Source organism: Orbicella franksi, chromosome 6 (genome assembly GCF_964199315.1).
Source record: "Orbicella franksi chromosome 6, jaOrbFran1.1, whole genome shotgun sequence".
NCBI lineage: Eukaryota > Metazoa > Cnidaria > Anthozoa > Scleractinia > Merulinidae > Orbicella > Orbicella franksi.
This window is the reverse complement of record NC_138150.1, coordinates 16123813-16137895: the sequence shown is the minus strand read 5'-3', so window position 1 is coordinate 16137895 and position 14083 is coordinate 16123813. Positions and strand designations below refer to the sequence as shown.

General features: G+C 39.1%; 1 protein-coding gene and 1 pseudogene across 2 annotated transcripts in view; one reads left to right on the top strand and one right to left on the bottom strand.

The window, feature by feature from the left end:
• The window catches only part of LOC145491002 (kelch-like protein 2), a 167416-nt gene extending 162484 nt beyond the window's left edge, over window positions 1-4932 (bottom strand). The window contains exon 1 of the mRNA XM_081470134.1: window positions 2189-4932. Coding sequence (XP_081326260.1) covers window positions 3054-4832 — 1779 coding nt within the window. The 5' untranslated portion in view covers window positions 4833-4932 and the 3' untranslated portion in view covers window positions 2189-3053. The remainder of the gene's footprint in view (window positions 1-2188) is intronic.
• LOC145490478 (uncharacterized) overlaps window positions 1-12536 on the top strand; it is a 29619-nt pseudogene extending 17083 nt beyond the window's left edge. The window contains exons 6-8 of the transcript XR_014049703.1: window positions 9469-9689; window positions 10216-10337; window positions 11377-12536. The product of XR_014049703.1 is annotated as an uncharacterized LOC145490478 (transcript). The remainder of the gene's footprint in view (window positions 1-9468; window positions 9690-10215; window positions 10338-11376) is intronic.
• The last annotated feature ends 1547 nt before the right edge of the window (window positions 12537-14083 follow it).

Here is a 14083-nt window from a genome sequence, read left to right as displayed (position 1 = left end):
TGACTGCTACTGTCATTTATGGTATTATGCATAATTGAATTGAACGAGGGGATTCCCCGAAAATGACATATTTCATTAAAAATGTAAATAGTGTTGGGTTTCTTTCAGGGCGTTTGGTTAGATCTCGCTGGGAAAACAACCTTCAACCTTACCCGTGACACGTTTACAGATAAGTTTCTGCGTAAAGAATGCAAGTACCAGTTTGCTGTAGTCATTGCATGACGTGGGCAAATAGTAGGTTGATTAAAAATGCCGTAAGTTTCTTTAACCTTCCTAAGGATGAAACATGTAAGAACCATATGGTAAACAAGCGACAATCTGAATGAAATGTGATTTGAAATTACACACAAATGTTTGGCGCACAGATTGATTTACTCACTTGTTCATGCCTCAACTGTAAATCGATTCACCTGTAACCGTGGCGGGCCTGTTAGTCTCCGTCGCGCGTCATAACTGTTGTTTTTTCGCTTCTCGCTGTAATCTTCATGCTTCCATTCGTCTTTTCAGCATGAGTTATGGTTTCGGTAGGATTTCATTGTACTATAACTGTTCGTCCGAAACTCACGACTCGAGGAATCGATCAAATATTAATGATTCGCGATTCAAGTGAAAGGTGACCACCTAAAAGTGCGCGTTTTTTTTGTTTTTCTTTTCGTTTGTTTTTTTTTGGGGGGGGGGGGACGGGGGGGGTTTGAGGTGTTTGTAGCAGCTTTCTATAGACTAAGTCAAGGCTGCTCGATTTTCCCCTCCAATGCAATGAAGGATAGTTCATTTCCCCGTTGTGTGGTCGGCTTGGAAAAGGCTTCCTCCCTCCCGCTCCAATTCGAACGATTTTTGCTTCACTAGTGGAACTTTCAACTCTGACCGTCCTGATTTGGTTATGTAATTTACGGTAATCGATATAAGACGGGCCCCCCTGACGCCTCTTTGTTTTGCAAAACACCGTTGCCTAGCGACGGAGAACCCATAAATTAGAAACTTTTCGGGGTACTGTTAGGTCATGCATACACTTACAGCTGTTGTTTCAGACAATTCAGTCAGTTCAGTCAGTGAGTTGCGTGGGTGGTGGAGTCGTGTAGTTGCATGTGTAGCAGTACTAGTGTTATTTCATCGACTGTACTACATCTCGTTAGCAAAGATCGTAGCTTTCTAAGCAATACCTAGCAGAGATGTTTTCTCACGAGCAAATTTTCCGGAGTGCTGTGTTTGCTGTCATCGGCGGGATAATTACTGTGGTGGTTTTAAAGTTGTTGGAGAATGAAGGAACAGCGGCGCAGAAAGACATCACAGAAGAGGATGATCTAAACGAAGCTGAGAAGCAGCCACAAGAAAATGACGAGAGGTTGTGCTGAGAGAAGGTGTGTATGTTTTTCATATATCCATTGGCAAGAAACAAAGAAATATTATTTCTATTAAAAGTATTGATAACCCTCTAACAGCTGAAGAAAGTAGGCATTATACAAGCCTTTCGCGAATTTATTAGCGAACATTTCACCATTTTGGTAGTTTTGTAAACTTGCGTTAAGCACCATTTCTCATTTCTTTGGAACGTTCGGTTCTATGTATTGCAATTGTAAATTCAAATATAGTTTTGGTTCTTTTTCTTTTTCAATCTAAGAAGCTATATAAAATATCCCGGGAAAGGCGTGCGCTCCTTGTTTTTCACATGCACGTTTTTACGCCCCCGGCTGTATGAGTACTTAGAGAGAATTGGTGCTTGTCGAAGCAAATATTTTACAGACCAAGTTTGTTCTTTAGCGCTGACAGCGTCACGTGTCTTTGTGTGCGTCATTTGCGGTTTGTTACACAAGCATTAGCATAAGCGCAAATTCTGTTGGCAGATAGAATTGACTGCTGACCATTTCGTACAGTAGCTGGCGTTAGAGAGTTTTAAGGACGCTCTCTACTTTGGAAAGTACGCACACGGTCCGCCCATCCACTACGCAACCTAGACTTGCCACAAGTCGACCTTTTCTTAAACCTTGACTTACTTATCTCGAGCGAGCGACGAGCGTAATTTTTGAGCGACGAAATCGCGAGGGCGAGCGCGAAACTAACAATGGAAGTATCATTGGAAAGGACTTTTAGAAAGTCTGTACGCAACCAAGCGCGACTAAAATACAAGTAAAATTGTCCTGTTCTGACTAAATCAAGTTTTTAAAACCAGGAGCACCAGATTGACGGTCACCTAACCCAATCTGCTCAGGGCTTACCGCTAAAACTCTAACCCTAAATCATCTCTTGTAGTATTTTCTAATAAAAATTATTTCTGCTTAGTATTGTCCATTTATAAGTAGACATTGCAAGTTCAGTATATAATTCAAAAAAAAAAAAAATTTGAACTTGAGTGGATTCACTTCTTTCAATAAAGTCATATCTACCAGTTTGTGTTTTGATTTACACTCAAGCCATGTTGATCCAGTAGGATAACAATAACATGCTTTCATCATTTTCTCTCAGCAGACAAGGATGACCGCACAAGACTGAGAAAAGAATTCAAAATAGAACTATAAACACTAGCTCTTGTAAATTGTTGAAAAATCGAAAATTAGGAAAGGAAATGACATAACTCTCTTTGGAGGAGTGATTTTCTTTTCAATTTACATTTGTACATGTTATGATGTTGCCACAGTTATAGAAAGTAGTGAAAGTACTTTTAATTTTACATTTTCAGTAGCCAAACTCTCCCCACCAGGGAGAATTGAAAGGTGTGTATAAAAAAACAATTCAATTTGTCACACTTCTGACTTGCTGTATTTGATGACTTTGAAAGCATCATCTTGTGTTCATAATTTTTATTGCTAGATGTCAGAGTAAATGAAATTAGCAGTATTAAAATAAGCTGAATAAAATTTGTAATGATCTTCTTGATCCAAAGCAAAGAAAATTAAAATCTGAATAAGCGTTTCTTTAGAAAAGTTCTAATTTTGATATCTTTCAGATGTTTAGTTTTTTTTTTCTCTTAATAGACAAGCATAAGAAATAATACCTTGCTTAACCTTACTATAATGTACTTTGATATTTGTAATGATGGTGTTGTAAAACTGACTCTGCTAAGGAATTGTTACTTTGTTTAGAGAGTGAAGTAAGTCTTTAAACATGCTGACTGGGCACCCTCTGAAGTATGTCTCCTCATATGGCATTGAATGTGCTGCAACCCACTGATTCTTCTGCACATCATAACACTCCACCATTCGAGAATTATGGCGGTCGACACTCTCACTTCCAATTCCGCCAAACACATAAATCTGATCTCGCAAAAGCACTGCACTGGCATGAAATCTTGGAACATTCATGGAAGCAATAGAATGCCATTCATTCAGAGTTATGTCATAAACCTCGCAACTTACACTGGCATGTCTGGAAAATGCATCAACAGTACCACCAAAGACATAAATCTTCTTTTCAAGGGACACTCCACAAGCACAACCACGCTTTTCACTCATGGGGGCCATTTGTGTCCAGGTGTTTAACTTAAGGTCATAGCGCTCGACGGCAGACAGGAAATCATCATCACCAAGACCACCAATGGAATATAAATAGTGTGCGTCTGTCACAAGGCAAACTGAGGACCTGCGACTGCTGAGTGGTGCAACCAAACTCCAAGAATTTGTTGAAGGGTTGTACCTCTGTACAGTGTCACAGCGTCTTCGTCCCTGCTCAGTGGTAAATTCAATACCACCTGCAATGTAGAGAGACCCTTGTAAGGTGGCTGTACCCACTAACTTGACTTTCTTGGGCAGTGGTGCTACATAGTTCCAGGTATTAGTACGTGGGTCATATCGCTCCACACTAGAATGGAAGGAGTCTTCTCCTTTACCACCAACGGCGTAAACAAAGCCTTGGCAGGCTGCAAAACCATGTCGACACCGCCTGGAAAGCATAGGGGCTAACTGGTACCAGGTTTTTGCAGCTGGTACATAACAGAGGGTGAGGTTGCGGACAAGTCCATCTGGAGACAGCCCACCACATGTGATGATAGCGTCTTCATGGCTCTGCAGACAGGTTCTTGGTCTTTGTGGAGAGATTTCCTGTCCTGCGTACAAGGCTCGCCAGCGCATCTCGTCCATCAATATTTGTCGACATTTACCATCTCCCTGCACTAGCTCGTGGCTCATCAGTTTTGTGTATAAATAATGCTGTGATATCGTGCTCACTCGAACGTGACCAAACAAGTCCGCGAAATATCGCTCCCTCTCCTCTTGATTTTGCCCGATCCATTCCACGATTATTTCAAAGATGTCTTCCTCGGCTCGGATCACGATGTCGTCGCTAGAAATTAAATCCTTAATGTGATCGCCGGAAAGTTGCGAAAATTCCTTCGACTTGCCGACTGTCGCAAAGTTCTGCTTGATTAATTCACAAGCGTAGTTTTGCAATTCCTTGCATTCGTATTTCTCGGCAAACAGGTAATTGAAGATGCAGTTTGAGGCAGACATATGTCGTTCGATAAATTTGCAAGCAATGTTTTTGAGTCGGGGTAGAAGCAAGTAGTTCGCGGACGCAATGAGATCTTCGGCGTTCGCTTCACTTACTTTAATCTCGCCCGTGTAAAGGTAAGATAAAAGTTGATCCATGACCATAACTGGAATTCCTTCGAGGCTTACGATTGACGCCGACTTCTCTTTCATGTCGTTGGTGAATAAACTGTAAAAGAACTTGCTGCTGGCGGCCAAAACACATCGATGTGCGGCGAAGGATTGCCCTTCCACATTAAGTGTAACGTCTGACAATAAATTTTCTCTGCGGATTTTGTCAAGTGTTTGCATCATATCCCAGCAATAGGGGCTGTTTGCTGGATAAACGGGCTCTACTAGTGTACTTTCGGCCATCTTTCTTGTCAAAGATTATTCCACGCGTCGCTGGTTCGTCGACGGTGAAGTGCTTTTCTCTGTGGGAGGTCACTAAGCTTAATGTCAAAACATTAAAATCGGTTGCTATAGTATTGCAGACTTAATTTCAAATTTTTCTTAATATCTACTGGTTTAGTAAATAAAGTCGTACACGCTTTTAACTCGTTTCCGATCTTCCGTTACATAGAAATTTATTTCCCCAATGATCGAAACACGGTAACTGAAAATAACAAATTACAAACACGGGAATGAACATAAAATAACTAACAACCACCGAACATGAAGAATGCAGAAAAGCGGCAAAGCGAAATAAACGAAGAAACTTACAAGACGAATGTGAAAAACCAAAGACGAACCGAAAACCAGAGACGCTCGTAGTACCCAATTATGGTTAGCCAAATGTTGCAAAATTCAACAACTTGGACCTTCATATTCAACAACTTATATTTATGTTCAACAACATATATTTATATTCAACATTTTATATTTATATTGAACGATACGCATTTTCTTTCAACTTCAACCCAAATTATTTTCATTCAACAAAAATATTTGTTCAACTTCAACCAAAAATAATATCATTCAACAAAAATATTTGTTCAACTTCAACCAAAAATAATTTCATTCAACAAAAATATTTGTTCAACTTCAACCGAAAATAATTTCATTCAACAACAATATTTGTTCAACTTCAACCCAGATTATTTTCATTCAACAAAAATATTTGTTCAACTTCAACCAAAAATAATTTCATTCAACAACAATATTTGTTCAACTTCAACCACAATTATTTTTATTCAACAATAAAGTTCCCGGACATTCAAAATAGTCATTCAACAAAATTCCCCGTCCCACCCCCTGAACTACCCCGAACGCTGTCACAAATCCCTAGTGTTTTGGGTACCCAAAACACTGAAAGCGTAAAACTGATGCAAGTGAAATCATCCACAATTCTGCTCAAAACCCATTTATCTTCTTACGAAGCTTTGTCTCAATAAATTAAAGCGTTCTTTAGCTTGATATAAACACAATACGTCTCTGAAAATAGTCGCAATTCATAACAGACTGTCTGATCCGAGTCCGCAGTTATAACGACATATAAAACCGAATTCACGCGCCAAAGATCCTTGTATGAACATGCGCTTGGTGCCTATCGATAACCCTTGAAATGCACGTTATTTAAAACGAGAAAGGCGCTTTCTAAACCTCCGATAGTGCGGCGATTAAAATCAATGTGCGAACGAACGGCCGTCACGCAATATGCAGGTCTCAAGCTGTGACCGACCTCTGTATGTGTTGCCTGTCGGAAATAAACTCTGGCTTAGACTTGTTTGTCGCTCTTTCCTTGACCATCCCTCCTAGTGTACGTAGATTTTGCCGGGGAACAGTTCTCTATGCCATGAAATAAGTTTTTTGCTTCGGAGACAAAACCAAAATAAATATAAATAAAGTATATACAAGGCTAATCCTTGGATACAGGGAAAGTCTTAGACTTGTTTATTTCTCGCTCTTTCCTTAACCATCCCTCCTATTAGATTTTGCCATCAAAGCAGTTTTTTTCTTCGGAGACAATTCTATAAAAAATGCAAATAAAGTAGACAAGACTACGTCCTTTGAACACTGGGAAAGTGGGATACTTAAATCCCTGGTGATATATGGGTATCCCTTTCCAATATGCTTGTTTGTTATCGTTTCTTTAATTCAGGCTAGCCAAATCGACCGAGGATTAAAAGGCAAAGCAAACCTTTTATATCTTCATCTTATATATTCCGGCAAAATCTACATATACTAGGAGGGATGGTCAAGGAAAGAGCGACAAACAAGTCTAAGCCAGAGTATATAAGCCGGAATATATAAGATGAAGATATAAAAGGTTTGCTTTGCCTTTTAATCCTCGGTCGATTTGGCTAGCCTGAATTAAAGAAACGATAACAAACAAGCATATTGGAAAGGGATACCCATATATCACCAGGGATTTAAGTATCCCACTTTCCCAGTGTTCAAAGGACGTAGTCTTGTCTACTTTATTTGCATTTTTTATAGAATTGTCTCCGAAGAAAAAAACTGCTTTGATGGCAAAATCTAATAGGAGGGATGGTTAAGGAAAGAGCGAGAAATAAACAAGTCTAAGACTTTCCCTGTATCCAAGGATTAGCCTTGTATATACTTTATTTATATTTATTTTGGTTTTGTCTCCGAAGCAAAAAACTTATTTCATGGCATAGAGAACTGTTCCCCGGCAAAATCTACGTACACTAGGAGGGATGGTCAAGGAAAGAGCGACAAACAAGTCTAAGCCAGAGTTTATTTCCGACAGGCAAACATACAGAGGTCGGTCACAGCTTGAGACCTGCATATTGCGTGACGGCCGTTCGTTCGCACATTGATTTTAATCGCCGCACTATCGGAGGTTTAGAAAGCGCCTTTCTCGTTTTAAATAACGTGCATTTCAAGGGTTATCGATAGGCACCAAGCGCATGTTCATACAAGGATCTTTGGCGCGTGAATTCGGTTTTATATGTCGTTATAACTGCGGACTCGGATCAGACAGTCTGTTATGAATTGCGACTATTTTCAGAGACGTATTGTGTTTATATCAAGCTAAAGAACGCTTTAATTTATTGAGACAAAGCTTCGTAAGAAGATAAATGGGTTTTGAGCAGAATTGTGGATGATTTCACTTGCATCAGTTTTACGCTTTCAGTGTTTTGGGTACCCAAAACACTAGGGATTTGTGACAGCGTTCGGGGTAGTTCAGGGGGTGGGACGGGGAATTTTGTTGAATGACTATTTTGAATGTCCGGGAACTTTATTGTTGAATAAAAATAATTGTGGTTGAAGTTGAACAAATATTGTTGTTGAATGAAATTATTTTTGGTTGAAGTTGAACAAATATTTTTGTTGAATGAAAATAATCTGGGTTGAAGTTGAACAAATATTGTTGTTGAATGAAATTATTTTCGGTTGAAGTTGAACAAATATTTTTGTTGAATGAAATTATTTTTGGTTGAAGTTGAACAAATATTTTTGTTGAATGATATTATTTTTGGTTGAAGTTGAACAAATATTTTTGTTGAATGAAAATAATTTGGGTTGAAGTTGAAAGAAAATGCGTATCGTTCAATATAAATATAAAATGTTGAATATAAATATATGTTGTTGAACATAAATATAAGTTGTTGAATATGAAGGTCCAAGTTGTTGAATTTTGCAACATTTGGCTAACCATACCCAATGACGCTACTAACTGAAATAAATTACACGCAAACCGAACTTATAGAGTATGCAAATGAACATAACATATACAAAAAGGGCACAAAACAAAAGAAACTAATTACGCAAAACTTAACACCAAACACGAAGCAAGAAGCACGAACAAATGTCACAAACTCTGGCGCCTACAGTAAATTTGGGGTTAATTGTTTTTATATGAAGTGATATATTTGGAACGCTTCAGAGATAAAAACGTCCAGTTGCTATCCAGTCTGCAAATATTGTTTTTATTGGACCGGATTATGCTATTGTTAATTGTTAGATACACCCTGCAATTGTGGTTGTTCAGTCGGAAATTTGTTTGTTTTGCCTTCATCCTTGTCTGTTAGGGTGTGAAATTGGAAAGTTCTTTCTTGAACATGATGGGATATGTGCATAGAATATGAAATTGTTTATAACCCAGTGTCCTACGAAGCAAATCTTACAGCAGTAAGCATCAAACGAAACGGCAGCCGCCCACAATAGCGCGAAATCGGCTGCCAAAAAGATGTGCATCGCTCCCACTTCGAGTTTATAAAGCACACGTGAATCATGGTTGAAGTTGTTGTGCCGGTTTTTTCATCACAGCCTCATTTCTTACACCATGCATTCTTTTCTCCATTTTCGTTTATCTCCATTTTAATTTTTCCCCACACTGCAGCGTTGGAGGTTGCAATCTCATTTAAAACTCTTGCGTGATACCATGGTTTTGGATAGCTAAAAAGTTCCAGATAAAAGGCTCATTTTTTTTTTTGGGAATATTTCGAGCTGTCGAAAATTCATTAAGGTTTATTGGCTACGTCTGTCTTTCCTACTTTACAGAAATAAGACTTGACTTACACGTGAGGAACTCCTCGTAGCACAGTCTGTTTTTGTCACGCAACGCTTATGTTGAGTGACTCAGACAGAGCCCGAGAGGGCCGGAACTGCTAGTTTGCTTTTCCGTGGTATTCAAGTGAAAAAGAGAGACGATTTTTTTCAGTGTTTTTTTAAAGAGCATTTGTTGAATGGAAAGACAGGACTTTAAGCCTTGATGTCAACATACAAATTCTTCAAACTGATCCTCATACATTTCCTTTATACTAGTTGGGAGAAGTGATCATGATCAAAAAAATCCTCCTTGATGATGAGATTATTTATTCTCTAGAGCTTGATGCTTGCGTTTGTATCAATATTGATGAGAGAAGTTACATTCTGATCACTTTTCACTATTTGGACCCAGGTCTAGGGGCTTGGGTCGAGGGCTTGGGACAACTAATATTTTTCATTCTGATTTCCCTTGAATTGTAAATATTTAGCGTTCAGAAGCTATTACTTTAAACATTAAGTTAGTAGTTCTCTTCTCTTTTTTCTTCTCCCTCAGCAGAAGAACAACGTACAACGCGCTGTCCTTGCGGGAACTGCAGTGCGTTTGATCGGGACCTCGCACTGAAAGACTCGCGTGCTCAGCAAGAGCAGAGTAATGGTTGTGTCCTTCTTTCTCGCTGGTTGCCTGATGAAATTGACGACTAGCCAAGCGGTGGACTATTCCGGGAATTTAACAAGAAATGTGGTACTGTAGATTTCACTTACTCCTCTGCCAAGGTAAAGTTGGAAGTAAATAAATACCGTATTTCCTCGAATAATTGCCTTCCCTGGAATAATCAATCAAGTACCCGCCCACTTAAGCGCTTAGTGGAAACACTTTTTTTTGAAATTGTCTCGTCCTTCCAATAATCCGTCCTCCTTCCTATCTCGCTCGACATCTTCTGTGTTGTGTGTGTTTGATTTGTCAAATCAAATCATCAAAGTTACCACTGCTGTGTTTATTGTCTCTGAATAAACCAGCTCTCTCGCTGCTTTAAACTATTCATCAGTCGCAGGAGCTCGTCGTATCTGAGATCTACTTTGTACTTCTTCCAGTGAACTCTATGAGGAAATGCAAAACCTTGTTTTATTCAAACCGAATAAGTTATGTCGCTACTTTTTGTAGAGACTGGAAGAGATTTTATCGAACAAAAATAATAATGACTCAAAGAGAAGTTTGTCTGTTAAGGCTGATTTGAGAGTGATACTGAGAAGGCGACTGGCACAGACTACTTGTCTTGTTTGTTTTCTTTTTTTTGTGCAGGAGCTTTACGAGCTTGTTAGACTCCATCATGAGGTTCAGCTGCTCAGTCTTCAGCTGCACGTGAAACAGCTCGCCGATGAAAAGCTGCTGCCCCTCTTAGAGAAAATGGATCCATCAGACAGGTCAGGTTAAACCCAAGAACTTGAGCTTGGAATGTATTTAAAATCAGTCTAAGCAAAGATGTGTTTGTGTGTATGATAACATCACTGAGAACTTTTGTGTCACACACTAAATGATCATCAGGACGAGGTACGACCGAACGTAAAAGGTTAAGTCCGTGTTCAGGCCTAGTTCATCATCAGGCCGGTTCTTATCGTTGACTTCCATAGTATTAAGGGACTAGTAATATTTCTACTTTCCCCCCCGCCCCCCCCCCCCCCCCCCGCCACCTCCCTCTGGATGGAGTGCTAGTTCATCGCAGGAGTTTCCTCCAGCGTCCAATTTGCCGGTACCCATTAATGCACCTGGGTGGAGACTGAGAGGCACTGTGAGAGTAATATATCTTGCCCGAGAAAACCCCAAAATTGATGAAAGGAAAAGAAATACCAGCTAAGAAAATTGTGACGAAAAATGCAAAATTTCGCCAGCCGAAATGTCAATTTTGATTTCTTGACATTCTATTACAAAATCAAATTTTGATAACTATAATTAACTTCTGTCCTTGTAATCCGTACTTTTCCCCAAAAATACTTGTTCTATTTTGCTGTATAGAATTCTTTTTATCTAATTTATTTATAGTAATATCATATTAAAATTAGGAAAGTGAAATTTTAATAATCAGCCCTTAGCCAGAACTGCCCGTTAGATGTTTGTCTCTTTCATATGGTAACCTTTTGTAAACTATAGGTTTTGTTTTAGAGATTTACCCCTGCCCGAAGTTTTTTTTCTGAAGATGTACTGTCTGTTCTAATTAAGCCCCGTTCTATGATAAGCTCTCTTTCCCTCAAACGTTATTACAAGTTAGTTGTATTCTTACCTGAAACTAACGAAGAATATCTAGGGTATATGTAATATGTTTGTTGTTCTTTTTCACCGTGGAAAAGAGTAACGAAGACATACAGCATACGCAGGATAAGGAGTAGCAATAGTTCATCTTCATTCGGTTTCCTGTGAGTAAATTGAACGATTAAACAAAAGCAATGTGTCTTTTTCTTTTCGTAGTACATTTGTACCCTGGTATCGTGTGACGCGCGGTCTTGTTTGTGGCGGTGGCAAGGTTTTTCCAGCCATGGTCCTTGATAACTTTTGACGCAAAACGTATATGTGACTAGTCACATGTCCCTGCAAGAAGAACAGCAGCCTACTTGTACCGAGATAGTGCCAAGTCATCTAATTTATTCACCGAAAGACTCAGGAAGACTTTGATTTGAAATTTTTGATGTGATAACTCCCGCATCAGAATAAAATGTAACGAATAAAATTTCTAGAGTTTGTTTGTTTGTTTTATACCTTATTTATACGGAACAAGAGAAGTATGGCCATTACTTCCTGTCGTCGTCTTCTAGCGCGGCAATTGAAATTGTTGCGGCGCAAAAATGTTAGATGTAGGCAACACTTACGAAATATGAGCACAAGAAAATAGAAAACAGTGGGATACGATGACACTGGAGCCTTCACAAATCGTTAAAAAAATTTGACAAAATGTCATCAGTTTTTCATGCGTCTGTCCTGTTGTTGATCATAAATTTCGTCATAACATTGTCAAAGTAGCTGTGGATCCACGAGGCGGTAACTGCGGTAGCCGAGTGGATCCGCAGACTACTTTAGAAGTGTTAGGACGAAATGCATTGTCAATAACAGGACGGACGCTTCAAAAACTGACGTCAGTTTGTTTTTTACAATGTCAAATTGTCCGCACTCGCTCGTTGACGCATTGCATAAATTATAAATTCATGCGTCTGTCGGCTTATTGACAATGAAAATTAACCAATGAGCGGGCGAGAATTTCTACAGTTATCGTAAAAATAAAGTTTGTATTAGTTGGGTATACAGGGAGAGAATTAATACAGAAAACTTTAGTTCAGTTTTGTGAATGCTATACATATATATGTGCCGCGACTTGGCCCAAGAAGGCTAGTTGATCATTCGTACTTCCAGTCCCCTCTCGGCAAAGTTGCGGCTTACTTCAAAGTGAATGAGCATCCACCCGTGATCAGTCTGGTCCTTAGGCCAACTTTGTCATTTCTGATTTAAACAGTTCGATGCTATTTATAAAGACGTAGGAAAATTAAAGATCTCCCATTCGGCGTAACGTGGTACAAGCACGGTGACTCTCTAGTCAGGAATACTTTTTCTCCACATAAACAAGACCTTACTTGCTGAAGAGTCTTGTGCCTGAAGGATTCTTCAGTGATTACTCCTGTTAAGACTGTTTTGATCAGCTTTTTAGTACACGGCTAAAATAACCAAGCAAAATGAGTGTTTCTTTATTTGAGGGTTTCACTTTGTAACAAGTTTAACTTTGGTATGTTTCACTTTGTCTGAAACAACTTAAGCAGGGTGTTTTTGTTTTTTTTTTTGCTTTGCTTGCGTACATCAGTTAAACAGTTCGTTGTTCGAGAGAACTTGTAAAATTGTAGAAACAATGCAAATGCAAAGTCGTTCATGTACACGTTATAGCGTACGTAGTGAAGCTTATTGAAAAGACCTTCTTAGAACGCTTTTTTCAGTATCGCAGGCTTTCTTCCTCGATAATAAATGATTTATGTAGCCAATCCTCTCTCTCCCCGCAGAGGTTCGAACGTTCGTTGCTGTGCGAAGTGAGTGCAGGCGCAAGGTCGACTGGATCGATCAGGGGTGTTTCGATCAGGCGGAGAATTAACAAATTGACCATTCCATAGAAAAGTGTAGAGTAAATCATTTATTTCTTTTAAGACCCTGTAGTTTGAGCGAAGAGGCGAGAGTAGATAAACCAATTGGGAGACCACTAGTGATTTGATAACAGTGATTTTCCCTAACAATGTGAGTCGGCGGTATTTCCAGCATCTCAGGATTTCTTTCACTTTTTCAAGTTTCTCATTGTAGTTTAAAGAGGCTGATAGTTCGGGATCTGTTGAAATCCATAGACCTAGGGACTTTACTTTGTCTTTTGGCCATTTAAGCTCTTTTCCTGATAACAGAATTTTATCACTTCCAATACTTGCGCCAATCCATAGAGCTTCCGTTTTCTTATCATTGAGTCTGAGGCCAGAGACTTTGCTGAAATCGTCAAGCATTGCAAGGGATGAAAGGAGAGATTCACGTGACCCGTCTAATATAAGTGTTGTGTCATCGGCATACTGACTTAACTTAATTTCCACATTATTTACAGAGATTCCCTTTATATTAGTATTTTTCCTAATTGCCGTGGCCAGCACCTCTGCCGATAGGATAAATAAATAAGGTGAGAGCGGGCAGCCTTGCCTAACACCTCTTTGAATTTCAAAAAAATTACTTGCCCATCCATTATTCAGAATACAGCTTTCACTATGACTATACAGGGTTTTCACCCAGTTAATTAGCGAAGCACCAAAACCGTAGGATCTTAATGTTCCGTGTATGAAGGACCATTCGAGAGAATCAAATGCCTTTTCAAAGTCAATAAAAAAAAAAAAAACAAAAAAAACAAAAAAACAAATTGACGTCAGTTTTTTTATGCGTCTGTCCTCTTATTGAAGATAAATTTCGTCATAACTTTGTCAAAGTTTGCTGCTGAAACCAATCGCTTGCGGCTCGTGGTTCCACAGCCACTTTGACAATGTTATGACGCAATTTATCATCAATTAGAGGACAGACGCATAAAAAACTGACGTCAATTTGTTTTTTACAATAACAAGACCCCAAAATGGTCAAATAAGGGGAAAAGACGCCGTAAACTTGCGGAAATCAA